Genomic DNA, 25,888 nt, shown 5'->3' with positions numbered 1-25,888 from the left:
CGCTATAATTTTGACTAATGGCCAGCGGTGACACGCCAAACACTTTGGGAATGTGAATTGGGCAATACAATCGATCTAATACGTCATCGATTGGGACGCGATCTGGGAAATCGGTGCTAATTATTACGTTGTGCAACCCATCAAATACTTAAATCGGCCTTGTCCCTAGTTCTGAGTAAAGAGTGGAACTAGTAAAGTGGCCAGAATCCAATAATTGTAGCAATAAATAGATCAATAACCCCCATAGAAAATAATTCCTAGATCAATTATTATTTTCAAACATTTTTCCATCATAACGTGCAATACATTAACAATGCAATGTAATTCTTTTCACGGGGATTACCAAATGAAAACAAAAATTATTTGTTGTATTATTTATTAAAAATTAAAATATTACGCTTATTTGGTTTTGAGAGAATATTCGCCTTAGTCTAGGTAGTATTATGCACGTGTGAAGAATAGGAGAGGCATCGGCATCTCCAGCGATCCGGTGAATGGGCATATATGCTTGGCAACATGTGCGGTAGATATGGTTTACTTTCAAGTTTAAACATATAGAATGAACACCTCGATTTTGCGCTGGCTAAGCTGTGGACTCCGACGACGGCGAGATTACAGCGGAAAATGGCAGAACTTTTTCTGAATTGCTTTTGCGAAAAGTTTGTGTGGAATTTTGAGTTAGTGCGGCGACTCTCTATAGGGGTCACTCTCTAGGACGCCGATCCGTCGTCGGTCACGGCGAGTTTCCCTAAAAAAGATGCACAGGAGAATACAGTTGGAGATGGTTTCTGGTTTCGATCGAGCTGCGAACTCCAAAGCATACAGCGAGGTATAGATATGCGACATAGGCTGGCATTTATTTACAGCAGGTTCCGATCAATGATGAGGCTTAAGAACTACAAAGCAATTAACAGCAATGGGATGGGGGTGCGGGTGCAGGTGCAAGGTTAGAGCGGGTCGGAAGTGAGTTTTGGTCATGCTACATTCGAATACAAACTCGTTCCACACCCAAGATGGGGTTACAGTAAGAAAAGTCAAGCAAAGCAAAGAAACTAGCAAAGACACTGGGTTAGTAGATGGAATAGTTATAGCGACGCCGCTTGGGGTCATCAGTCAGGGGCACGGACGACAAGCTGAGGCCGGAACCCCGGTCCAGCAGGGCGGTGTGCGAGCAGCTGGGCAGCATTGCGCCAGGGTTAGTATGAAGCGAGGTACTACTACTTGAAGGATGGTCGCAGGCAGCAGAGTCTGAGATGCGTGTAAGGCTAGGCCAAGGTGAGTCGGGGTACGAACCAGTTCCATTGTTGTCCAAATGTCCGTTTGATCCCTGGATAGTGGCTGCTCCGTTGGCTCCATTGCTAGTGGCACCTATCAGCGGAGCGCTCGATTTGGTGCCTGCACAGGGGAAGAGAAAATATTATCCATGTATACCTATAAAAATAAAATAAATAACCAAGAAAACGTACCCCCATTACGGGCTATCTCGATGTCTCCATTAGCCAGAACCACCGCTCGTGGAGCACTGACGCCGTTCTCCTCCTCCTTGACGCACTTCACCAAAAAGAGAAGCGAGGAGCCCAGCAACGGTGGCAGACCCGCAAGTATAAAAGGGACGGTATACGAATTGGTTCTGTCGAGAATCATTCCCGCCACTGGAGGTCCCACGGTCAATGGAATGGAGCTGAGACCTAGCAGGAACCCTATAGCCTGAGTGGCTCCCGAGGGACCACAAATTTCATAGGCAATAGGACCCAGCAGTGAGATAAAGCAGCCATCGAAGAGACCCATAACCAGGGTGAAGGACACCAAGACCACATACGAGTTGGTCAGCGGCAAGAGCAGAGTGACCAGGCCGATGGACACTAGGGAAAGCTGTTGCAGGTACATGCGATTCACACCCGGCATATCGGCAATGACGCCGAAGATGAGTCGCCCAATGCCGGAGGTGATGCCTATGCACATCACCGGAAGATTGACATCCTCACCCGGGAAATTCTTCTTTACGAACTGCATCATGTGGACGTAGGGCACAAAGTAGCCGAACAGGGCAAGCGGCACACACAGGGCCCAGATCACAAAGCGCTTTCGCTTCCAGATCTCCACATTAACAATGGAGCGCAGGAAGAGATTGATGCGCGACCTGCCGGGCTTCTTCTTCGGTGGCTCCGGCGGCGGATGCAGCGGCTTGTACACGAAGGAACAAATGATGATGAATGCAGACACCAGGCTCATCATCTGTTAAGAAAGAAACGAATATTAAACGTATTTACCTTGGGAAATAAGCTTCTTCTACTCACCCTTAAGGTGGCCTCCAGGCCATAGCCCACCAGGAGCTTGTCCAGACAGGGCGGCAGTATCACAGTGAAAACGCTGGAGCCGGCTGTGACAAAGCCACTCACCTTGCCCAGATAGCGTTTAAAGTAATGGCCCAGGATGGCCAGGGTGGGCGTGTAGGCAAGAGCCGCGCCCATCCCGAACATAATGCCATAGGTGAAGTACAGGGCGCTGATGTTTTCCGTGAAGAACGAGGAGAGCAGCAGTCCTCCAGCCGAGAGGACACCGCCAGCGAATGTGGTCAGCCGCAGACCGATCTTGTCGGTAAGGCAGCCGGCCACTGTGGAGAAGAGGAATGTGGTGCCAATGGCCAGGGAGCCAATGAGAGCTGTATGGAGAGGGGGAAAGTTATAAAATAAGTGTATATCCCCTATAAAATTCCCAAATAGCCAAGTAAGCTAAGCTGACCAACTGCAAAGACCAATTTCCTTTGACAAATCGAATCTTACGCACTTGCGGTTGATTGTGAAGCGAAGCGATTGAAACCAAGTCTGGATGTGAGCCAAGAGCCCAGGTGTTAACTGGGGACTTCCACGTGGATGCCGCAATAGTCGGGAAACCTGATCTACACTCGCGCAAGAGGAGTGGGATCTAGGACCAAAGTTTAAAGATTTTCCACTGAACTCAGCTGGGGGAATGGGGAGCCTGAATCCAATTGTTTGCGATGCGTAAACACTTTCGCTTGTTCCACTTTGGCACTTTGATTTGAAGCTCGATTGACAGAATCAGGTTAATTCTTTGTTCCCCGCCTGCCAAGCCGATCTAATGCTACGATAAGGTCTCCTCCACCAGCTGTGCAGCTGCAGCTTCTCTGTCCACTTTGGTCCATTGTCTGGGACCGCAAAAAAGGTAACAGATGAAAGTCCAAAGAGACAGAAAATTATCACCAAAAGCTAATCTCTTATCATTGATTTTAGTTCGAATAATGATTAACTTTTAACACTTTAGAAGATCTATTGATACTTCTCGTTACAACCCACAACAATGCGGATTTGAGGCCTCAATCGCAGTGGTTATCAAAAATATAATTGTACGCCGGAACTAGAGATAAGCTTTCGATTCAGCTCGCGTGTCATTTCGAATTTATTACTACAATCTGCGTTCTAAAGTGTCCGAGTTGAATTTTAAGAGCGTTGCGTATACCATTCATTATACTTGCTCATGTATAGACGGGGAGCTACTAACCTCCCTTGACCTTTAACCCCCAGCAATTGATATTTTTGTGCACACATACAGGCCTCTTGCGATTTCACTTTCACATTACTCGGATTTCCCTTGGAGATAAGTGAAATTCTACTGGTGAATATTGAACACTCTCTGGTAAAATATCTAATAGAAATCAAGGAAGTGTTTATAGAACTAGAAATAAAGTCCTACAAAAAATGGGCATTTAGCCATAGGATAGCCAAAAATCCATTAATTTCAATTCGGAAAGCTTTTCTGTGCTAGTTTTTGTTAGGTTAAAAAATCTGCATACTCAATTTACAACCTTAAAAAATACAATTTTGTGCAAATTTTTCACAATTTTAACGGTGTAACCCCTTATAAAATTTTCAAAATTTTGAAAAAATAAAATTTTTGTCAGACATGGCTTAAAATATTTGCCTGTTGATGCTGATCAAGAATATATAGGATTTATGTGGTCGGAAATGACTCCTTCACATTATTCTAGGCTTCTGACTATAATTATAATACCATTCTGTGACCTAATATTTATTTAAATTTTATATGAAAATATGTTCTAAAAATCAAATAATTAGGAAACCTCTCCTACGTTAGTTCTTAGAAGTTTAATAAATCTGCATACTCAATTTTAAATTTACCAAAATTAGGATTTATATCAATTTTTTGACAATTTTAACGATGTAACCCCTTATAACATTTTGCAAAATCGAACAAATTTTGTTTCCCTTAAAGATGGCTAGAAAGATTCGCCTGTTTATGCTGATCAAGAATATATATATATGTATATAATTTATGGGTCGGAAATGACTACTTCACTGCTACTTCTGAATGAAGCTATAATACCCTGTAAAGGTATGAAAAAAGATAGAGGTAGCTATCTTTGTGAAGGCAGATTGCAATGGCATCAGGGAAGAAAATTTGATATCAATCATAACTAAGCCACTGCCTTGCAAACTATTAAAATATAGCCATTATTATGAAAGATGAATACCTTTTCTTTCGTCAAGCTTTGTACATACAAATGTACTTAAATACATTTAAGTGGAACTAAATCTTAAAATCAGAAAAATGTTACAGTTCCACATGTTAAAATATAAACCTTTGAAAATGTAAGACTAAATACATCTTGTTCACCGCTTAAGCCATTAGAAAACGTGAATTGCATCGATAGAATATATTAAGAACTGCGATACAGAATCTAAGAAATGAAACACCAGCAAAGACCAGAGAAATGCGATTTCCGCATAGAATATATGGCAATATATATAACCCACAAAGTCCACGTACTAAGGGGAAAATGCAGCACATTATCTTAAAATAGAAACTGACCCACTTCGAGCGCCGCATGGATATCTTTGGACCATGGCTAACTGCGCCTAAATGGTGCCACGAGCGGGCACGTAACTCTCCCCCACATGCGCAGAAACCGTCTCCCGCAATCTCGGCCAGCGGCTAGGCAGTCAATGTCAATGCCACATATCACACTCTCTCTCTCAGGCAGTCAATGGCAATCCCACCGAGAGCTGCGTAGAGAACTATTAGATAATACCCACAGACGACGCCACACACACAATGCGAGGCGGTGCCAAAAATCTAAAAAAGAAACCGCGAACGGAAGGGGCTTTACATGGCACCGCTATGGCGTCTGGCGTTCGTCTGAGGAGCAGCCGAAATAGATCGCAATATTTATAGGACGACGCATACTCATAGCTGGCAATTGTTTCCCAATTGAAGTGACAATATCTGACGCAATTCTGGACGCAATTGCATGGCCTGGCATGGCAAGAGAGTTGGCGCGAAAGGCCTACGTTTATTGATCTTGACCTCCGACGATCCGCACGGATGAACCGATGGGCCACCCATCCATCCAATAAGCTCCACTAAGTCGCTGTAATGTGCTTATGGACGTGTGTAATTGACGGAGAGGCTGACAATTAATTGATGAATCGACACCGGCGATAAAAGTAGGGGAAAATATGACACAAGCGCCGCGCAAGCACAGCACCTCTCCGCAGAGCTCAGGTTCGGATTACGTCAGGTTTTAATCATATTGCGGAACTAGCTGAGCTCCGGCTGAAGCTCTAGCTCTACCTCTAGCCCAGGTTGTACGTTTGGCTCGTAGGAGGATCGCTGTCAGCCGGCAACACTTGGAGGGCTTCCTCGTCAACGCCAGCCGACCAAGTAACTGGGTCAGTGGCGGGTGCACTTTTGCTGGCGGCTTTTGTCTTCTGGCCGGTCAGTCATTCATTCTTTCGTGGAAGCGTCGCCACCGCCGGCCGTGCCCTCAATGCGAAGACGGGCCCACGCTGCGTATGCGTAATGCAGGCCACCGGTCAAACCTTGACAAACTTCGGCAAAATGCACTGAGCCCTTTACATAATGCCAGTTGATTGTGGTTGGGAGGACTTTGAGCTTCCGAAAAATATATATACTTTTTTTTTAAATCGAGAAGCAAATTGTCACAACTCGTTGCAACTCCGAGGAGTCTTGACATCGCCGTCCACCGTGCTCTTCGCCCTCGCGCCGGGGTGTTGAATAATGCTTTGTGATCCAATCAACTTTTAGCAATTTAATTCACTTGACGTCGGTACGTTTGGATTCCTATATCGTCACAGCTACTACGTACTACCTACAATGTTTTATTGAACCCAGAACAGCCAGCCAGCGGAGAGAGAGCAACAGCAAATCGCCTTGACTGTCAGTCGAATGTCCGTTGGAGATCCGAAACAATAAATTTAAATATTAATAACTTCCGATACAAATTTACTATAAAGAACATTGGCTATTAGCGTGTCTCTTTCAACAATCAATATTTGTTTTGAGTCCTAAACGAATTCAATTGAAAATGGAAACAATTTCACAGATCAATCCGTTTATGTTGGTCCCAAGTGGGGATGGTATAAGTCAAGGATATAATAAATGTTATATTATTGGTATTTAACACGAAAGTATACATAAATCCATACTTCGCAATATTTTTTTTCTTATTTGCATATGATTATATATTGCTCCGATTTAAAAATAAATACATACATGTTGATTAAGAAATAGCAATAAAATATTCTCTAATAAAACTGCAATTAAACAGAATCTGATTTATGTTTCTATTTAACATTTCGACTTGATTCAAATCAATGTCGGTGGCCCCCAGGCCATAACGTATAATTCATTCTATTTAGAGTACTTGGCAGGCAAGCTCCCGCTGAAACAGATAGTCGCCTGCAAAACAACAACTGCCCAGTTCCCATCTAATCTCATTTGGTCTCCTCCCTGCATAATTACAATCAACGCCAGCAACTTTCCATAAATGTGGAATTAATTTGCCGCGGGCTAAAGGGATTATTGGGACCAATTGCTGACGCTGATTCAAAGCACTTGCTTTCTTGGGAAGATGTCACATAGGAAGATAGATACTCACCCGCCTTGCTGGAGGCCTCGGTATCCCCGATGGCTGTGAGACGGTCCTTAAGCAGCGAATGGAGTACGCCGTATGTGTTGATGAATCCGAAGATGATGCCGTTGCAGAGGAAGGCACTGACCATCACCAGCCAAGCCCGAGCTCCTCCGTCCGGCGGCTCCTTGCCGTGTATGTCCCGACAACAGGGCGCCTCGATATGTGTCCCGTTGCCGTTTTGCACCGGAGCAGGCGCACCCTTGCCGTTGGCATGCACCACCTGACCGTTGGTGGCCGACGTGGCATGTCCATTGGTGGCGGGCAGAATGCGACCATTCACCTGCTTCTGGGTCTCGTTCAGCGGCTCGTTCTCCGCCATGATTGGCTAAGAGTGCTGGCTGGAAATATATTTACCTAGAAAGTGGGACTGGGATCAGTAATCGGTCAGCCACATTGCACCCAAATGTGGACTGTTGTTGACTCGCCGCCACTGCCTGCCGAAATGATAGGAGCGAGAATCATTTGCATTTCCCCATCCCGGAATTCGGGAAATTATCGCAGACTGACGGAATTGGCTAGCTAAATATTTGGGCACGTTTATCACTGTTTGCGCCCCCGACTAAGGGGAGTATGCAGTTTACACATTGCCTGCAATCCAATCCAGAAATCCAACTAAATGGGAGACAAAGGCACGTATTGCAATGCAATCCCTTCGTGAAGGGTGGGGAATCTAGCTGATAGCGACTTGTTGGGGAAGTTTGTTTCTAACCAAGATAAAGCTTTATAAACATGTACATTATTAATGTTTGAAATGTTCTAAGGGCTTTAATTGTTGCTTTTCTAAAATCTATTACAATCTAAAAATTTAATTTCTTTTAAGAATATAAAATTCTGATATAGTGTCTTTTTGTAGGACTCAACTTTTTGATATTATTAATATTATTGCATAAAACTGATTGGATTGCATGGATTGGTATAACCATCTAAGGTTTCGTTTGCTCAGAGGCTCAAATTAATATGCAACGACATAAATTTCTCTCATATCAGACACAGCTAGTAGTCTTGGATTTAGATTTCTCAGTTTAGTATCTGGTCAGCAACATTGTAATGCATTTTTGAGCTGCGCAGAATGCAGATTGCATTACAAGCGATAACTGAAATTCGTCGCATTTCTGAGATACATATATGCACGCCCTTGCAGAGTGTCCCCGCCCTCTGTCTCGTACGGGTACGGCTACGGGTTGGCTCTACGCCTACGGTCTGCTTGGTTCTGCAAACGTTTCTTTTTCCCCTCAAAAAACACAACAAAACCGAACCGCATTGGCGAAATTTCAATGTAACACGAGTTGGGAGGGAAACATTCCCGCTTTCTGTCTTGGCGACGGCTATCGCAGAAGTTCGCACTATCAACGGCGTCGTCCACGTGCCCGCTCGATGACGACGTACTGCCACCCAGTCCCACCCGGGGGGGTCACTGCCGAAATCGAAGGTCAGCGGGCAATGGTCTGGCCATTATGCAACAACCGGCAACAGTCGCTGTTCCTGGAGGCTTCCCTACGTACTTGTAAGCCGGAACTCCAGTCCAGTCCCGCAGGCGCAGGCCTTAGATCCACTAAAAGTCTCCGGGATTCCGGCGCGAACCGTGGTATCGAGGAGTGCGAACAGGGGTGACGGTCGGCGGCTAACGAACGGGTGGAGGAGAGCTTCGTGCGAGCACACAACCGAGCGCTTGCGTCGTCGACAGCGGAATGAAGAAAACTGAATTATTTTCCACGAGCTGTTTGCGAAAAAAATTCGTTCGCTCACTTGGCTCCCGTGCCTCAAGCACCTAATCAGAGAAACAGAGCAGCGGCAGCGCCGGCGGCGTTCTCTGCGGTAAACAAAAATTCACCTAGGCAACCGCGAAGATGGGCATAAAAACAAACGAGGCGCTAACGGGAGCAGATAACCAGCCACTCCGGGGTGATGTTGCTACTCCAGTTCCAGCTTCAGCTGCAGCTCCAGCTCTCGCTCTAGTTGCAGACAAACCACATGATCAAGGGCGGGATTTTGCGTTCAAATTGAAAACGCCTCTAATTGATCAATTCCCAGAATTAGAAACTGAAGCAGGCCGACACTACGCAGTGTCTTCAATTGGTGGCATAGGTGACTGACTGGCAAGTGGACATATCCGCCGCAGCCACCAAAGAGGAGCAAGCTTTTCAAAAGCGCTCAACAAGCTCTGACCCCAAACTGACTCATCCGGCGAATTGTTCGCTCCTGACGCTGGCGCCGGCGCTTCCTCTCTGTTAAACAGCGGATCAAAGGCCCGTCGAGTGCGTTCTTTGAGTGTGTATATATTTCGAGTGGGTGGACTCCCGCGGGAGCAAGAGCCCTGGCCACGTGTAAGATGTTAGATGAATTGTACAAAATGTAAAACTTACTTGTTAGTGGAAGATTCAGTTCGATTAATTTATAATAATACTAGCTAAATCGATCGGAGGGCTTCACAACTTGAGTGGAGGAGCACCGTCGAGGGACATGGGCAGAGCGGGTGGCAGCACGGGCTCTGGATGATCCACAATCAGCTTGAGGTTCCTGTCAGGCCACTCTAGCACGAGTCGCTGCTTCGGCTCACAGTTCTCGTCCAGACCCGCGCTGCGGAAGTCCTCCATCAGTCGTGGAACCAAATCATCAGGGATCATGACTTGTACCCAATAGCCAAGGACGCCGTAAGGCTCACTAACACTCACCGCCGATCCGGTTACAGTTTCAGCCAACAAAGTTAGCGCCAGGTGTTGCGCCTTGAATGTGAAGTGGCGCCCGTGCCGAATACGATCTTTTATGGCCAGCAGCAGGTACTTGGCCACGGTGGGCGCCAGCGTTATCTCGATGCCGTCCAGGGAGATGCAGTTGGGTGCCTGCGGCTGGTGGTCCAGCGGACAGGATTTGTGTAGAGAGTTGCTGCTCATTGACATCGAGACCGGGAAGCTTGGTTCTTCGCGCTTCAGCATCGTCTCCGTCAGAGGCCGATTGTTCTCCTCGTTGGCACACTTCTCACTCAACGACTGAAAGTCTATCTCCTGCTTCACTGCTTTGGTGGACTTCAGCTCGCGGAAGGTAAAGTCGGCGTTGACGCCGGCCAGGTCGGAGCCCTGCTTCTCCAGGTCATCCTGCAGGTTTAGCAGAGTCTCGGGAAACAGCTCGAACACGCTCATCGTGCGTTCCATGTTGGTGACCAGCCAGTCGCCGCCCGTCTGCACGTCCTGGCGCAGGAAGTTGAGAACGCCGCGACCATTCCAGCGAGAGGCCTGCTCCAGCTCGTTCTCAAACACGCCGACAATCTGGCAAAAGTCCACGGTGCCGAACGGGGTCTCAATGCAGCCCAGCTGCGGGTCCTGGGCCACCAGCAGGCTCTGCAACTTCGAGTTTTCGCTGCCATCCAGGCTCTTTCGCCACGGAATATTGTCCCCGAAGCACAGTCCGTTGCCTGTCTGGAAACAGTATCGTCCAATGGCCTGCAGAAGGTTGGCCGGCCAGGTTGGCGGACGCTGCGGCTTCTCCGGGCTCTCGATCTGCTGTCTCAGCTCCGCCTCAGACTTGGCCAGGCGGAAGGTGAGCTCAAATCCCATTCCCGAACGTGTGCTCTCCTCCTCACGCAGGTGAACCCGCTCATCGCCGTGCAGGTCGCTCAGTCCGAAGCTGATGTAGTGCCAGTGCGGTGGTATGTTCCTCTCCGGGTCTCCGGGGTAGTTGTACATGCTGATGTAGTCCAGCGGATCCTGGCCGCCCAGCCAATACTTGAGCAGCGTGGTTACCTGCAGGGGGTTCCGCTGCTCGGGGTACACCTGCGACAGGTGGTCGATGATGGCCTTTAGTCCCGGAGGAGGCTTCACTTCCGGTTTTTTGTCCAAGTTCGCTTCTGCCATTGCATCCAGTGGATTCGTCAAAACATTGATGGCCTATCGATAAGTGGTTGGTCGCAGTCGATAGTCTTAAAACTATCGCTTTGTAAAAATACCAACAGCCAGTACTATCATCTAATTTTATAAAAAAAATATGAACATATTTGTACTTTGTAAACTATGTTCAATTAAATTGACTTAATTTTTAAAAATTGGATGGGTATAAATCTGTTTTCCCATATTTTTCTGCAAAACCGATATCAAGAATAGAGAACCAACGATAACGATTTTTTACATTTTGGTATTTGCAGAGGTATTTTTTTAACGGCACACCAACGGTCACACTTACGAACTATTAAATAGAAAATTTGCAAATTTTTAAAAACGCACAAAATGGAGCCTTATGATGTCGTCGTTAACCAGCCCGTCGTCATAGATAACGTAAGTGCAAGAAGGGACCCCCAAACACCGTATATCAGCAGGAGCCGGCCAGTTTCAGGCGTTTTTCCAGAGGACAGTGACATCACCTGGTGCCCGTCCCTTTGTCAGCAAGCTTTTAAGCCGTCTTCGGTTGGCCAACATGACTAATAGAGGAAACAACAACTTCGCCAGATGCCAAACTTGGTTTATTTTTCAAACTGGCAATTTAGATCCAGAGATTGGATGATAGCTTTAGTTAACGCCCCAGCACACGGACACATGGCGCTGGGAATCCAAAGGCACTGCCCCTGGCATGGCGCCCCGTCAACTGAAAGCCCCTAGCAAACTCTAATTTGCGGCTGTACTCCATCGGATATACCACCGGTATGGGGTCCACATGCGAGGGAGTGCGCTTCTTTAAAACCTCCAGTTGTGGGTCCAGCTTAATGCCGCACTTGCCGTTGTGAGTGCTGAACCTCTTGGGGCGCAATAGCTTGTTGTAGGGGTCGCGGTACTGGTCCCTGTAGTTCTGGCAGTCCATGTAGAATGAGTCAACCTTGTACATTTCGCCGTAGTTGATGTTGTTAAGTCCAATCCGGGGCACAAACTTCAAGATCTCATTCCGCTCGTTCTGTGAGTTTTTGGACACCATCACCATGTCAACCTCCGGCACACTGAAGACTTCCATGCGTATAATTTAGATTTTCTCGTTTACACACAACCAATTTTTGTAAATTCACTAAAGTTATGTCAACTTGTGAATCTTTACAGGGCTCCGGTGTGATCAAAGCCGGCTTTGCTGGCGAGCACATTCCAAAATGCAGGTTTCCCAATTAGTAAGTACCCTAGACAACAATCCCTCTGTTTGTTAGATTTATTGACTTACTTCCTACAGCATTGGCCGGCCCAAGCATGTTCGGGTGATGGCTGGCGCCCTGGAGGGCGACATATTCGTTGGTCCAAAGGCAGAAGAGCACCGTGGTCTTCTCAGCATCCGGTATCCTATGGAGCACGGCATTGTCACCGACTGGAATGACATGGAGCGGATATGGAGCTACATTTACAGCAAAGTAAATAGGTTTTTATATGGCAGTAGTAACGCTTCCTAGCAATGTAACTCTTTTTTAATCAGGAACAACTGGCCACCTTCACGGAGGACCATCCTGTTCTGCTGACCGAAGCCCCGCTTAATCCGCGCCGCAATCGCGAGAAGGCAGCCGAGTTCTTCTTCGAAGGCATCAACGCACCTGCGCTATTTGTCTCCATGCAGGCGGTGCTTAGCCTGTAAGTATTTCCAGGAACTGTCGGTATAAAACTCTCCTTAACCGATTGTAACTCTGTAGATATGCCACCGGTCGCGTCACCGGCGTGGTCCTCGACTCCGGCGACGGTGTGACGCATGCGGTTCCCATTTACGAGGGATTCGCCATGCCTCACAGTATTATGCGCGTGGACATCGCCGGGCGCGATGTGACGCGATACCTGAAGACACTCATCCGCCGGGAGGGCTTCAACTTCCGGTCGACTGCCGAATTTGAGATTGTGCGCTCCATCAAGGAGAAGGTGTGCTACCTGGCCACCAACCCGCAGAAGGAGGAGACCGTGGAGACGGAAAAGTTCGCCTATAAGCTGCCCGACGGCAAGACCTTTGAGGTGGGACCAGCCCGCTTCCGGGCGCCTGAAGTCCTCTTCCGGCCTGATCTACTGGGCGAGGAGTGCGAGGGCATACACGACGTTCTGATGTACTCCATCGAAAAGTCGGATATGGATCTCAGAAAAATGCTCTATCAGAACATTGTGCTCTCGGGCGGTTCCACTTTGTTCAAGGGATTCGGTGATCGCCTGCTCTCTGAGCTCAGGAAGCACTCGGCCAAGGATCTCAAGATCAGGGTGAGATATATCTAACTTACTTAGGTAATGTGAGTAGTGGGTTACTCATTTTTTGCATTCACAGATTGCTGCACCTCAGGAACGACTCTATTCCACTTGGATGGGCGGTTCCATTCTCGCCTCGCTGGACACCTTCAAGAAGATGTGGGTCTCCAAGCGGGAGTACGAAGAGGAGGGACTGCGGGCCGTGCACAGAAAGACTTTTTAGTGTGTTTACTAGCTTAAACGCCGTATGTGGAAAGGCTTATTAAAATTTATATCAAACCCTTGTGTCAGCTAACATCAAGTACCCCGAGAAATCCGATACAACTGTGTGTATATGTTTTATGCATCAAATATGGGCGCAAAGTATTTAAAATGCTTTTTATTGAAACTGCTTTCCCAACAGCCTAGAAAATAAAGTACTAAAGTTAATAAATCAACCTGGATGCTTATTTGAAGCTGATCGTAAAATAAATTAAAATGAATTGAAGACTAAGAAACTGCAGGGTATCTTTGGAATATAAATAACTTTAATTAAAATATGTATGTACATATGATATTAAGCGCAGCATATATCCCAATGGCCATTAAATCCATTACATAAATAGGTACACCACACTGTACGAGTATCCATTGCGAAGAACTGGTGTCGCTGGATTCAGAGGTCGTCGGTGCCATGGGAAAGCCTCTGCCCAAGATCATGTCGCAGTCATTAATAGTAGAACACGCTATGGGGTGACGATCCATATTCTCGGCGACAGACTGTGCCATTAGAGTCGGGCGGCAATCCTGTTCGTTTTCGCATTTCCATCTTTGCAGACGAAAGTATTTGGGAAAGTGAAGCTTGCCGTAGTGATCACGATAGTGGTTCATGCATCTCTGACAATCCAAATTCTCCACATCTAAAACGGACAAGGGTACAGTTTCGGGAATGACGTTTCGAACTATTTGAGGTTCCTCCTCTAATTTGTTGGAAATGTCCCAATATTTCGCGTCGGGTATGGGAAATAGCATATTTTTGTTAATGGAAAACATGTCTACAACAAAATTTTAAGAATTTAAATAATTGAACGTTTTATGCTAAAGAATATATAACAAGGCCTACTTGATTTAAAAGTTTTTTAGATATTCATTTTATTTTTTGAAGCACCGAAGTTTTGGCTGTTAAAACGTATTAAGTTATTTAGTCAGAGGCCTAGAACAATGTGAAGGAGTCATTTCCGACCCTAGAAATCATATATATTCTTGATCAGCATCAACAGGCAAATCTTTTAAGCCATGTCCAACAAAAAGCTCATTTTTTCATAATTTTATTAAAAAAAATGTATAAGGGGTTATATCGTTAAAATTGTCAATAATAGATAAAAGTCCTATTTTTTTTTAAATTTAAAATTGAGTATGCAGATTTATTAAACTACTAAAAACTAACATAAGAGTGATTTCCAAATTAAAATCAATGCTCTTTTGGCTTAGGTTTGCGATTTTTTAATTTGATAATATAGATAAATATTGGTTCAAAGAATGGTATTATAATTACAGTCCGAAGCCTATAACTATGTGAAGGAGTCATTTCCGACCCCATAAATCACATATATTATTGACCAGCATACAAAGCAGAGTCGATCTAGCTATGTTTGACAAACATTTAATTTTTTCAAAATTTTGAAAATTTTATAAGGGGTTACATCGTTAAAATTGACAAAATTTGATAAAAATCCTATTTTTTCATAATTTAAAATTGAGTATGTAGATTTGTTAAACTACTAAAAACTAACATAGGAGTGGTTTCCGAATTAAAATTATTGCTCTTTTGGCTTAATTATGAGATTTTAAAATTTGATTTGTAGAACATATTTGCATATAAAATATAGCTTAATTTTGGGATAAAGAATGGTATTATAATTTTATTCAGAGGCAGTCATTTCTGACCCCATAAATCATAAATATTCTTGATTTTTTGAAAATTTTAGAAGGGGTTACATCGTTAAAATGGTCAAAAATTCACAAAAAGTTTACTTTTTTAAACTTTGAAATTAAATATACAGATTGATTAGCTCTATAAAAACTAGCACAGAAAAGCTCGCAGAATTGAAATTAATGCGGTTTTGGCTTAGTTATGATCGATTGTACATTGATTGATTGATCCTATGGCTAACTGCGACTTCTCGAAGTTAGCTCAATTTCTCGTTTAAGCTCAAATTCAATATCTTAAAGAATACCATCCCTTAAAGAATTGAATCAAACTCTCCCCACAGATCTCTCGATAGCAGTTAACCCAAAATAAATCAATAAATCTAAATTTCAGCTACATCAAAGCTCCTGTCATTAGTCATGACACCCTCGAAAACGCTCTTTCTGGCCAAGAGAGCCGCAAACCCGTCTCGTTTGCAGGCCGTGCTCTCTTGGTTGGGAATCATTTCAGTCCGCTGCCAGTTGTTTAATCGTTTGGTTGTGTCGACAACACCGTCTCCACGACAACATCGCTGTCAGGAGAAGTATCAACAATTGTTTTGGAGACAATGAAAACCAAAACCACTCGATTCGAACATTTTTGAGTGCTTTTGCTACGGCTTGCGAATTGTTTCCAAAAAGCAGCGGTGTGTGACCGAAAACCAAACTCAAATCGTGAAATAATATATAGCTTACATTCATTCATAATGGCTCAGGTGGCGGCAGGTGGTGGGGATCGAGTTAATGAAACCGAGGTGAGTCCAAAATAATTCTATCTTATAGTTTGTCATATTCAGCAAACTCTCGCACTGACCTTGATCTTCGTCGTATATCTGGTCATGAATTATTTATTTATTCGTGCGAATGAGCCATACCCCCGACATATCCCCATTTCTACCCACATCTCCATTTCCATCCCCATCCGTAATTGCCAGTTCCTGCAATTCTCGTTGCTGTTGTCTTTGTTTGGAATGTTCGTGCAGTTTAAAAGTGATATGTGCCCGCCCGGACCCGTTTGCCTTATACACCTTAACTCCGATGAGTGCGAATAAGCTTTTTAATTCCCACCAGTTGTTTGTTCTTATATCGATTTTATAATATTGTTGACAATTAGATGACTGTATACGTTAGTTTCGTAATAGTAATCATCCTTATTAATAACTGTAGTATAGTCAACACCTTGATTTTCTTCCAGAAAGCCGTAAAGCAAGCTTGGCAGGTAGGAAATAATATGTTGTTCTTTTTTAACCCATATTTTTCAATTTTATTTCATAGATCTTTGAACCTCTTCTTTGAAAACATCCTTGCTCCCAATGTCCGCCTTGTGTTTCATTAATTGAAGTGCTAAAGTTCTGTTTTCTTATCAGCCGGAGAACTGACATAGAAATGGCCAAGATAACACGGAACTTTAGTATCAGACTCCCAACTTCACTCACTTTGAATCTGTCTTTTGCACCGCTACCATGCCTTCTTTCCTCAATAATGTATAGTTCATACACAATCAGATTTAACAAAAGCTTTCACATTAAATTAAATTATTTCAGATGAAAGCTATGGACGCGAATAGATATGCCACGAAGAAGACAATTGCACAGGGCATGCTAGACATTGCCCTGCTGACCGCCAATGCCTCTCAGCTAAAGTACATCCTCCAAGTGGGGGAGCAGCATCAGTTCTACAAGCTCATGCTTATACTGATCAGCCTATCTATAGTCATGCAGGTGAGCTTATTTTTTATATATTATAATTTATTTAGACGTATGATAATTCCCAGTGTCCTACATAGAGAAAAATGTAATAAAGTTGGTATCATAATAATTAATTTTAGGTAAAATTTGATATATTTAAATTTCATATAGTAAATAGCGAACATTTCAAAGAGTTCTTAATGGAAATGACATTACGAAACTGACATTGTTGTGTTTTTCTCTGTGTAGGTCCTGTCAGGCGTGCTGAGCCTGTCCCTGAGCCTGCTGCGGGACTGCCGGCTGCACCAGCCAGAGTTTCACCAATCGGCAAATATCATAAACCATGTCCGAACGGGCTTCGCCTTTTTCACAACGATGATAAATCTGTTTATCTCAGCATTTGACAGTCGTTTGCCGCCGCCGCAGGGCGAGCTGCTGAACGATGTGAACTAAGGGGCTTAAGTAGTGGCTTACCACCATCTAACTTACATATCCATATATCCCATATTCCGACAGCTCCTAGTGGGCATTCTGTTTGTGGCCATCGGCAGTCTCAACATAAACAGGCAGCAGGATCAGACGGCGGCGATCATACTGAACGATGTTATTTTGGTCGTGGTTTTCATTATATCCGTGGTGAACGTTATCATATCCGGTTTCGGCATAGAGTACTCCTCGCAGCCGCTCAGGCTCCTCGAACAGCATGCAAAGACACCGTAACACCAACGATTTATACCAAAACCATACTGATTTAAAGCTATTTTGTACACTTAAGATGTAAAGGAGAATAAATAAAACTTATTAGAGATCTAAAGACATGGCATTTTTTCTCAGGTGGCTGCTGGAATACTACTGGTCATTCAGTCCCTGATCAGCATGCATAATCCCAAGGACAGAAGATTTGGCTTCACCATCAACCATTTTGTGGACGCCTTTATATTCCTCTCCGTCTTCTGCGACATTATGAAGATGAATTTCGGCCTTGATCCAGCCATTCCTCACAGCAACGATGACGATGTGGAGCTCATAAAGCCCTAGGTCTAAGTTCAGAGATCGGCGTAGCCTCTGATTATTATAGATGTTTTGACTGAACCATTATTCACACCTGTCTATCTTGATATTCAAGTTTTGTTACTGCTCCTAAACTTACCAGATAAAAACCTTTTTCAAAAATTTTGCGTATATTCCATAGAACCAGCTGCAATGGCTCGCCGGGATGCTGGCGACAGGTAAGCTTGAACTCAGATTCGAAAAGAGCGCGCCCCCAGCGCCAGTGTGACCGTCTGCGAAAGCTTCGAAACATTAACCGATAGCCGATATCAACAGCCAAAGCAGCGCTGCTACCACCGATAGCGATAACGATAGCCATAGTCGATTGTAGCCTTGGTCCGATATCGGTCCAGAGGAAAAAAGTTCATATTCCAAAAATAATACGTATACGCGCGTGAATCATTTGCCACACGTCCCAGCGCAGCGCCCCGATTCGAGTGTACACACCCGTCCGTAGCACACAGTCGCCGTAACTGCCGTGTATTCACCGTACTCCGCGCCAACACAACAAGAGCCGTACACTCCGCACTCAGCACTCAGCACTCCGGCAGCGCGACCCCTCGAAATTCCCCGTATTCCGGTTTGTGCTAATTGTGCTGGTCTTTCGTCATGTTCAGCTTCCTCAAGCGCGAGAAGAACACCCAAGAGGTGGTGGAGAATGTCATTGGCGAGCTGAAGAAGATCTATCGGAGCAAGCTGCTGCCACTGGAGGAGCACTATCAGTTCCATGACTTTCACTCCCCCAAGCTTGAGGATCCCGACTTCGATGCCAAGCCCATGATTTTGTTGGTGGGCCAGTACTCCACCGGAAAGACTACCTTCATCCGATACCTGCTGGAGCGAGATTTCCCGGGCATTCGGATCGGCCCGGAGCCGACAACGGATCGCTTCATAGCCGTGATGTACGATGAGAAGGAGGGCGTGATTCCTGGCAACGCCCTGGTGGTGGACCCCAAGAAGCAGTTCCGGCCGCTGTCCAAGTATGGAAACGCCTTCCTCAATCGCTTCCAGTGCAGCAGCGTGGCCTCGCCAGTACTGAACGCCATCTCAATTGTGGATACGCCTGGTATTCTATCTGGCGAGAAGCAGCGCATTGACAGGGGCTACGACTTCACCGGAGTGCTGGAATGGTTCGCGGAGCGTGTGGATCGGATCATTCTGCTGTTCGACGCCCACAAACTGGACATTTCGGACGAGTTCCGGCGCTCGATCGAGGCGCTCAAGGGCCACGACGACAAGATTCGCATCATTCTGAACAAGGCGGACATGATTGACCACCAGCAGTTGATGCGGGTCTACGGGGCGTTGATGTGGTCGCTGGGCAAGGTACTGCAGACGCCCGAAGTGGCGCGCGTGTATATCGGCTCGTTCTGGGACCAGCCACTGCGCTTCGATGCCAACCGCCGGCTTTTCGAGGACGAGGAGCAGGATCTGTTCCGTGACCTGCAGTCCCTACCACGCAACGCTGCCCTGCGTAAGCTGAACGATCTGATCAAGAGGGCGCGCCTGGCCAAGGTTCACGCCTTCATCATTGCCGAGCTGCGCAAGGATATGCCCTCGGTGTTTGGCAAGGACAGCAAAAAGAAGGATCTTATTAAGAACCTGGGACAAGTGTACGATCGCATTCAGCGTGAGCACTCCATCTCGCCCGGCGATTTCCCCGATATCAAGAAGATGCAGGAGGTGCTGCAGCACCAGGACTTTACCAAGTTCCACTCCCTCAAGCCCCACCTGCTGGACATTGTTGACAATATGCTGGCCAAGGACATAGCGCGCCTCATGGAGATGATCCCTCAGGAGGAGATGACACTCGTTTCGGAGCCTGTAGTGAAGGGTGAGTAGAGTGCCCTGCCTGCCTCAGCATCACTGATTCGCAATGTGTCACGCCGCACCAGCTAGTTTCCCGCATGATAGAACCGACATCCGCCGACTCATGACGGGTGGAATCACTGTAAATCCAACCGAGAAATCTTGGTTTTCCGCGAGCGTTTCGTTTTCGCTTTCCCATCGCGCTAAAATATTGCGCATGCGCAGCGCGAAAAATTCCCCAGTTAACCTAGTTTTTTTGCCAAGAAAAACAAGTTTTGCCCGCGGCGAAGAGTCGAGTAAGAGAGCTAGATTCGGTTGGAGAGCTAGGCCACAGCCAAATGTATCTAATGGATACAATTACAGCCACAGTTGCAGCCGCAATGAAAGCCGCTAGGAGCGCGCCCAAATGGACATCTGAAGTGGCTTTCATGGCGGCACCTTTCCCTGGCCACAGCTTCCTGTTTCTGTCCCAGTCGAATTATGCAATCCCGCTAGCAACGACTATATATAACCCTATATATTATATGCGAAGCATATTTGAGCTATATAAACAAAGTGATAAGCGCCAAAAGGCTGATAACGCCTGCAAAAAAAAAGTCAGTGTCAGTTCGGTGTTTAGCTAACACAACACACACGCACTTTCTGTGCCAATTTAAACATCGAGGTGGAAGCTAATATCGCACGAAACCACGTATGGTCGTATCATACACAAATGCTTTGTGATAACCTGCTACTTTGTACTTGAAAGTAGGCGCTGGGCGTGGCTTTTCGGAAATTCTAGTATTTGTATGTCAATTATTATCGAATTGCTTTCGTCATGGCAAGAAGTAAGCTAACTTGACTGTTCTCTCCCCTCGGGGCAGATAAGATTCCTTCGTTCGTTTATTCGTGCCCATGATGTAAGCAATGGAAAATATCGATAGCCGGCGACTTTGCCTTTATGTTGGACTAGCATGAGTCATCAGGAAAAAGCTAAAAGAAAATAAAACTAGGCGTACAGTTGGGCATGATAAATATTTCACACTCGAGCGCCCAGTGGCTGAATCGGATCTGGCTGGCTCTCCGGAGCAGACGCATCCAGGCAACCGTGACGAATGCCACGCACTCGAAGCCGAGCCAAAACGCCCAGCAAAACAATCATCAAGTGTGATGGGCGAGGCAGGGGGAGAGCAGGGGGTAGCCTATATATAGTTAATCAGAGACTAGGCGCCTCCGCCAGACAATCTCATTGTAGTCAATATAAATGTGAACATTGAAACTATAATTGAAGGGCAATTCCAGTTTTCTGCGACCTGTGAACTTTGTGCGTGGCCCCCGAGTTCAAGGCCTAATTACACTTTCCGTGGAGCTTTTCCCGCATGCACCTGTTCGCGTTCTCCCATGAATTGCTTAGTGGTGCCAGTTCCAGTGCCAAGTGTCTTTGTTTGCCCCGACCCTTATCGCGTTGCCAGGCAATGATGTTGCTCACCGTTCAGAGACTGTTAGATAAAAATCAATGTAAGGCCAAGTCAGCATGGTATCATCAAAAGGCGTCTTATCAAATAGCTTCTGAGTCGAAAATTGTCGACAAACGCACTCTGCTTTGTCCCCGTCTGGTCTGCAATGATTAGCAGTGCTCTAATTTAGTTTATCTGCCAAGTAAATAGCATAATTAAATAATAACTATGCCACTGTGGCTAGTAAAAGTTATATACTTGAACTAGGCATCGGTGACATTGGGGTTTTTTTGAGATAAAGTTATAAGGTAATAATTTATGTATATAATATAGTTTACCATTAGTTTTATATTCTTCAAATTTAACCCTATTTTTAGTTGCAATTAGTATGAGCTTAGAAAAAAACCCTTAAATATAACAAGATATATGTCATTTAAGATAAAAGCTTTGTGGAAATTTATCATTTTCTGTTCAACATATATCGAGAGGAAAAGCTATTTGTAAATATCGAAAAATATCCTTTTTTATTTAAAAAATGGATATACTTTTGCATTAAATTTCAATATAGATATTTTCTGCCTTTCCTATACTATTTTTTTTTGTAGAAAAAGCTGCCTAGCTAAACACCCCATTATTCATATATTATTATCAAGTAAATTCTCGTATACACACTATTCTTCATTCCCTATATGGATGGGGGCTCAACAAAAGTAAAGTCGAACGGCGTGTGATAGGATTATTAGTGTACACAAACGGCCAGACAAGGAGAATGAAAATAATTATCTCTTAATAGGCAAAGTAATTTAAAATGGCAAAAGTAAATAATAAAACTTTGAATCCCAATATTTACGGCCTTTAAGAGAGAGAGAAGGAAAGCTCTTCGGTGCACAGAGAAGATCGTTCCGTGCATTTGTCATGAGGCAAAGCTGTTCAAACAATCCCCAGATCCCAGCCAGCCGATCCCACCTCAACCCAGAGCTGAACCGGTTGTCGTCAGATACTCTTGATGGCGCTGGCAACCTGAGGCCGCGTATCAATTTGCAGCTCTCCGATGCTGACTTTGGGCGTGTGGCACCACTAAGTGGCTCATCCTCCGCCTAATCCGCGCACGGATTCCCGGAGGGGAATAGGAATTTTAGATGAACTGGCTAGCGCTAAGTGCAGGAAGAAAGCATTTACGATGATATATGTTCGGAATTTATTCCATTTCATTCTGTTTTTTACATTATTTAGCATTGTTGTCGGAGGCCCCGTCGTGGCTGATCTTTTCAGTGGGCCACTTGAGTGGCGTTTTTAATTTAACTATTAGCGCATTTCACATGACCTTGTGTGAAAGAAATCAAACCGCAAAGTATTCGCAAATCTATGCAAAATCCAATGGATGATGCCGAAAGTGATCGACACTGATGTCATACGATCATTATTTCACAGAGTGTGTCATCCGCCACATTCAAGTGTCGAATGTGTGTTCATTATGCTGTAGTGTGGAAAATTCGATAGCCTCTAAAAAAAAAACCCAGTCGCTCGCATTCGCTGCAAGTGAATGAACTTTTCGTTTATTATTACACCAGAGGCGAAGACATACCCCCGAAACGGAGGAGAAGGAATGCCTTGATAAAGCGAATCGCGATCAAACTGCTCGAAATCAAAGTCAAGAACTCTCGGTCCCCTAAATTAGTCGCTCTGTCTCTCTGTGTTTCTGTCACTCTGTGTGTATCTGTATCTCTGATTTCATTTATGTAGCGATAGCTGCACAGTTTCGACTTTATTTCAGTGCATTTCCGTTGTTTTGTCTTGAGTAATTGACTTGGTTAAACGCGAGAGATAAGTTTAGTAGATGCCCTATACAGATTTGAAGTAGAAATGTGTATAGAGAGAAAAAATATCAAAAAATCCTCCCTAAATATCGAATTTATTGCAAGGTTTTCCATAGCCTTAAAATATTAAAACAGAATCTAGATATCTATTTAATATGAATATATCTTTATTTTCTGCAATCCTTGTCAACAGTACCCTCTCCTTAAGGCTGAGAAATGCATTCCTAAAGGAATTTATTTTCATGTTCCACCCAATTTATTAATGAATTACAATTTTCCTATTACTATTTTACTTTTATACAAAATATAAATTTACTTTGAGGTCATACTTGTGGTAATGCTAATGAACTCGTCACTTTGTAGTTTGCTACAATTTATCAGCCTGATCTGGACCGTGCCCTCGATCGCACTTGGTCAGGTTTTGTGCTTCCATATTTTGAGTCACTTCCTTCACCAATCACACCGACACCGACACCGACAACATCACATGTTTAGCAATCTGTCGCTAAATAGTTTATACACACAGCTAACACGATCTTGCAGAAATAAGTTGTTCTGTTCGCCGCTCTTTCTGTTTGGTACTTGGTTCTTATCGTTTTTCGCCATTGGCACACTAATTTGCTTTTGAATCTGAATTTGAGTTGGTTTTCTACGTCCGATTGGCACTCCCGCACTGTCCAGATGCTCCACTGTAACAGTGCTCCTTCTCTGTCAAAACCTTCTTTCTCTCTCTCTCTTCTCTTCTTGCATACCCGAAGAGGATTCAGACGATGACTTCGATGTGGCCGCGGAGCCCGATCCGCTGACCCCCAGCTCTCAGCGGGAGCAGTTTGCCGAGCGCTTCGATCGCTGGCTGCAGAACCTGCGCCAGCAGCAACTCCGATTGTTCAGCAGTTGTACTAGTCGGGTGGGCAATGTCGAGAATGACACGGAACCCGATCCTGGTCCAGAAACAGTAGCTGAGACAGAAACTGAGCCAGAGTTGGCTACAGAGCAGGAGGTTGACACTGAGCCAGAGGTAGAAACTAGGCCAGCAACTGACCCTGAGCCGGATTCGGGAACAGGGACGGACTTGGACGTAAGCACCACTGAAGTATATCCTTTATATCAGTGGCACATTAATAGTTTTAAAAACTACAAATGCAAAATATTCCAAGCCAAGAATAAGAATATCTTAATTTTTGTAAAGTACATTTCGATTTTTTTGTATAATTTATTGTCTCCAAGTCTTGCCACCCCACCAGCAACAGCCTTTTCAATTGCCCGTTGCGACAGCAAGAGGCCGCAAACAAATTGAGCAACAAACAGTTGAGAGTGGCAACTTCAACAAAAAATAAAAAGTGAATTTAAAACGCACTTGGCAACCTGCACCGCCCGGTCAGCCGCCCATCTCAATTGCTCCCAGAATGCACCACAATTGCCTGTTAAAGTAGGTAGACGTAGTCGTAGCCGGCAAAGTACGTGCTTAAGTCGGTCAGCAGGCCTAGTCACGATACGGCGGCAACGTCAATTGCGGAGCCTAAACGATCTGAAGGTTTTAATTGCCTCAAATTGAATGTTTGTGCACGGCGACGCACCGATCGACTTAGATTACATGCTTAATTAATGCAAATAAGGGATGGGTGTACATATATGGAGGGGAAAATTCCAATAGCATATTGAAAATATCGTAATCTTTGATACATACAATCATTAAATATCTCATTTATATTTAAGTATCAATATTATTTATCCAAACTCATCCTTTTTCCTTCGTTTCTTCTGCATTAGGTGGTGCCTTCGAGGGAGTCATCGACGACCACGTCTCGCCCTTCGGCTACATGAAGGGTGAGGGTATCGATGCCGGCTGTGGAGAGCACGACTGGATCTGCAACAAGGACAAACCACGCACAGACGGCATATTCAATGGGCTGGGACCCGTTGATGGCAAGATATCCGGTGCAAGTAAGTGCCTTCTTGAATAATATCTGCGAGAGTAGGAAAGCTAATCAATAAATCCACTTACAGCTGCCAAGCAGGAGCTCATCAAATCGAAACTGCCCAACTCGGTGCTCAGCAAGATCTGGAAACTGTCCGATGTCGACGGCGATGGCTTCCTGGACTCTGATGAGTTCGCGCTGGCCTTGCACTTAATCAACGTCAAGCTGGAAGGCTGCGAGCTGCCCACCGTGCTGCCGGAGCACTTGGTGCCACCGTCTAAGCGCTACGATTAGTGCCCTGTAATATATATGCACCCGATCCACAGCCACACGTACACAAAAGATCACATAGAGACCAAGGATGCACTTTGTTTCGATTTGTTTTATATATTCAATCACTGTGCAGGCGACTGCCATTTTTATGTAATATACTCGTTATGAACGCGCTAAACTGGGTATTAAAAAAACACGCATTGAAACGCATGAGATATCAATCATAAATTCTTAGAATTTACAAAAAAAAAAAAATAGTATATTTTTGGATAATCGATTGTGAAGCGAGTAAAGCGGAGGGAGAAGTGTAAAGTGGAACCAGACTAAGCCAAGAGTAGTGTCTGTGTGTCGTTGTTGACTTAAGGAATGTGTAATGAAATAATTGTTCAATGCCAATGAAAAAGCATGAAGTTAAACTGTATACAATATCTAGGTTAAATGTCGATGCTGCACATCGAGAAGGGTCACTAATTTGCAAAAAGAACCACTTTTGATACGCAGTAGTATATAAGGAATATTGAAGTTTACAAACTGTAGAGCGTGGGCATGCGAAAGCATGTGTTTCCTGTATTTATTTTGCAATCCTATTTAATTGTTCGAAAGATGCCCACACACCACCAAGACCCTAAGGAGAAACTGATGAAAACTTTGTGCAATTTACATTTTCTTAGTGCAAATTATGGCCTGTGCTTCGACTATTTTGTAATTATTTAGTGAATTTTGAATATTATTAATTGTGAAATTGAAACTGATTTATAAATTGTATAAACAATAAAATGAACAATTTTGAATGTGCTTGTTGTTGGGTTTTTAAAAGTTGTAATCATGGAACAGATTTCTCTGTAGATATTTTCATT

At 44.6% G+C, this 25,888-nt stretch overlaps 6 protein-coding genes and 1 long non-coding RNA gene across 17 annotated transcripts; 4 read left to right on the top strand and 3 right to left on the bottom strand.

Annotated features, from left to right (window-relative positions):
• Positions 1 to 362: 362 nt before the first annotated feature.
• Positions 363 to 10,859, bottom strand: kar (monocarboxylate transporter 10-like protein kar). Of its 4 annotated transcripts, none has more exons than XM_086840386.1 (6): positions 9,337 to 10,859; positions 6,938 to 7,327; positions 2,298 to 2,662; positions 1,467 to 2,235; positions 1,294 to 1,395; positions 363 to 748 (listed from the first exon to the last, which is right to left on the bottom strand). In XM_086840386.1, the coding sequence occupies exons 2-6, from the start codon at positions 7,290 to 7,292 to the stop codon at positions 711 to 713; spliced, it is 1,629 nt and encodes a 542-aa protein (XP_086696512.1). In that variant the 5' UTR covers positions 7,293 to 7,327; positions 9,337 to 10,859; the 3' UTR covers positions 363 to 710. The 4 variants fall into 4 exon arrangements, with proteins under 4 accessions (XP_086696512.1, XP_020811646.2, XP_086696510.1 ...); XM_020955987.2 differs by having other exon boundaries at positions 8,476 to 10,433; XM_086840384.1 differs by lacking the exon at positions 363 to 748 and having other exon boundaries at positions 833 to 1,395.
• LOC147642559 (uncharacterized) lies at positions 5,715 to 6,609 on the top strand. Its single transcript, XR_015273363.1, has 2 exons — positions 5,715 to 6,106; positions 6,177 to 6,609. It is a non-coding gene; the product is annotated as an uncharacterized LOC147642559 (long non-coding RNA).
• Positions 9,340 to 10,821, bottom strand: Su(fu) (suppressor of fused domain protein). Its single transcript, XM_020955838.2, has one exon. It carries the CDS (start codon positions 10,819 to 10,821, stop codon positions 9,400 to 9,402), a length of 1,422 nt encoding a protein of 473 aa, XP_020811497.2. The 3' UTR covers positions 9,340 to 9,399.
• Positions 10,860 to 11,081: 222 nt separating the features above from the next.
• On the top strand, positions 11,082 to 13,589 carry Arp1 (Actin-related protein 1). Its single transcript, XM_020956085.2, has 6 exons — positions 11,082 to 11,238; positions 11,989 to 12,053; positions 12,113 to 12,287; positions 12,350 to 12,501; positions 12,561 to 13,107; positions 13,172 to 13,589. The coding sequence occupies exons 1-6, from the start codon at positions 11,191 to 11,193 to the stop codon at positions 13,313 to 13,315; spliced, it is 1,131 nt and encodes a 376-aa protein (XP_020811744.1). The 5' UTR covers positions 11,082 to 11,190; the 3' UTR covers positions 13,316 to 13,589.
• On the bottom strand, positions 11,406 to 12,067 carry LOC110186804 (uncharacterized). The gene has a single exon (XM_020956086.2). The coding sequence runs from the start codon at positions 11,903 to 11,905 to the stop codon at positions 11,474 to 11,476; it is 432 nt and encodes a 143-aa protein (XP_020811745.2). The 5' UTR covers positions 11,906 to 12,067; the 3' UTR covers positions 11,406 to 11,473.
• Positions 13,590 to 15,444: 1,855 nt separating the features above from the next.
• Positions 15,445 to 17,900, top strand: NijC (Ninjurin C). 8 transcript variants are annotated; one of them, XM_086840383.1, is made up of 4 exons: positions 15,510 to 16,258; positions 16,315 to 16,523; positions 16,584 to 16,760; positions 17,244 to 17,541. In XM_086840383.1, the coding sequence occupies exons 2-4, from the start codon at positions 16,503 to 16,505 to the stop codon at positions 17,445 to 17,447; spliced, it is 402 nt and encodes a 133-aa protein (XP_086696509.1). In that variant the 5' UTR covers positions 15,510 to 16,258; positions 16,315 to 16,502; the 3' UTR covers positions 17,448 to 17,541. The 8 variants fall into 8 exon arrangements, with proteins under 8 accessions (XP_020811473.1, XP_020811476.2, XP_020811475.1 ...); XM_020955819.2 differs by having other exon boundaries at positions 16,005 to 16,258; positions 16,977 to 17,541; XM_020955821.2 differs by lacking the exon at positions 17,244 to 17,541 and adding an exon at positions 17,562 to 17,900 and having other exon boundaries at positions 16,214 to 16,258.
• On the top strand, positions 17,779 to 25,822 carry Past1 (putative achaete scute target 1). Its single transcript, XM_020955813.2, has 4 exons — positions 17,779 to 17,956; positions 18,395 to 19,611; positions 24,610 to 24,783; positions 24,847 to 25,822. The coding sequence occupies exons 1-4, from the start codon at positions 17,931 to 17,933 to the stop codon at positions 25,050 to 25,052; spliced, it is 1,623 nt and encodes a 540-aa protein (XP_020811472.1). The 5' UTR covers positions 17,779 to 17,930; the 3' UTR covers positions 25,053 to 25,822.
• Positions 25,823 to 25,888: the final 66 nt, after the last annotated feature.

This window comes from Drosophila serrata, unplaced genomic scaffold (genome assembly GCF_035046125.1).
Source record: "Drosophila serrata isolate PLE 108 unplaced genomic scaffold, ASM3504612v1 contig_382, whole genome shotgun sequence".
NCBI lineage: Eukaryota > Metazoa > Arthropoda > Insecta > Diptera > Drosophilidae > Drosophila > Drosophila serrata.
Note: the sequence above shows the minus strand (reverse complement) of the source record. Positions and strands in the feature narration are given on the sequence as shown.

Coding starts and splice junctions, on each gene's coding strand:
- kar (XM_086840384.1), bottom strand. CDS start 7,292: ATGGCGGAGAACGAGCCGCTGAACGAGACCCAGAAGCAGGTGAATGGT. Junction 2,236..2,297: donor GCCTGGAGGCCACCTTAAGG/GTGAGTAGAAGA, acceptor CTTTCTTAACAG/ATGATGAGCCTGGTGTCTGC. Junction 1,396..1,466: donor CGAGATAGCCCGTAATGGGG/GTACGTTTTCTT, acceptor TCCCCTGTGCAG/GCACCAAATCGAGCGCTCCG.
- Arp1 (XM_020956085.2), top strand. CDS start 11,191: ATGGAGCCTTATGATGTCGTCGTTAACCAGCCCGTCGTCATAGATAAC. Junction 11,239..11,988: donor AGCCCGTCGTCATAGATAAC/GTAAGTGCAAGA, acceptor GAATCTTTACAG/GGCTCCGGTGTGATCAAAGC. Junction 12,054..12,112: donor AAATGCAGGTTTCCCAATTA/GTAAGTACCCTA, acceptor TACTTCCTACAG/CATTGGCCGGCCCAAGCATG.
- LOC110186804 (XM_020956086.2), bottom strand. CDS start 11,905: ATGGAAGTCTTCAGTGTGCCGGAGGTTGACATGGTGATGGTGTCCAAA.
- NijC (XM_086840380.1), top strand. CDS start 16,154: ATGACTGTATACGTTAGTTTCGTAATAGTAATCATCCTTATTAATAAC. Junction 16,259..16,583: donor CCGTAAAGCAAGCTTGGCAG/GTAGGAAATAAT, acceptor AAATTATTTCAG/ATGAAAGCTATGGACGCGAA. Junction 16,761..16,976: donor GCCTATCTATAGTCATGCAG/GTGAGCTTATTT, acceptor TTCTCTGTGTAG/GTCCTGTCAGGCGTGCTGAG.
- Past1 (XM_020955813.2), top strand. CDS start 17,931: ATGGCTCGCCGGGATGCTGGCGACAG. Junction 17,957..18,394: donor CGCCGGGATGCTGGCGACAG/GTAAGCTTGAAC, acceptor CGTCATGTTCAG/CTTCCTCAAGCGCGAGAAGA. Junction 19,612..24,609: donor TTCGGAGCCTGTAGTGAAGG/GTGAGTAGAGTG, acceptor CTTCTGCATTAG/GTGGTGCCTTCGAGGGAGTC.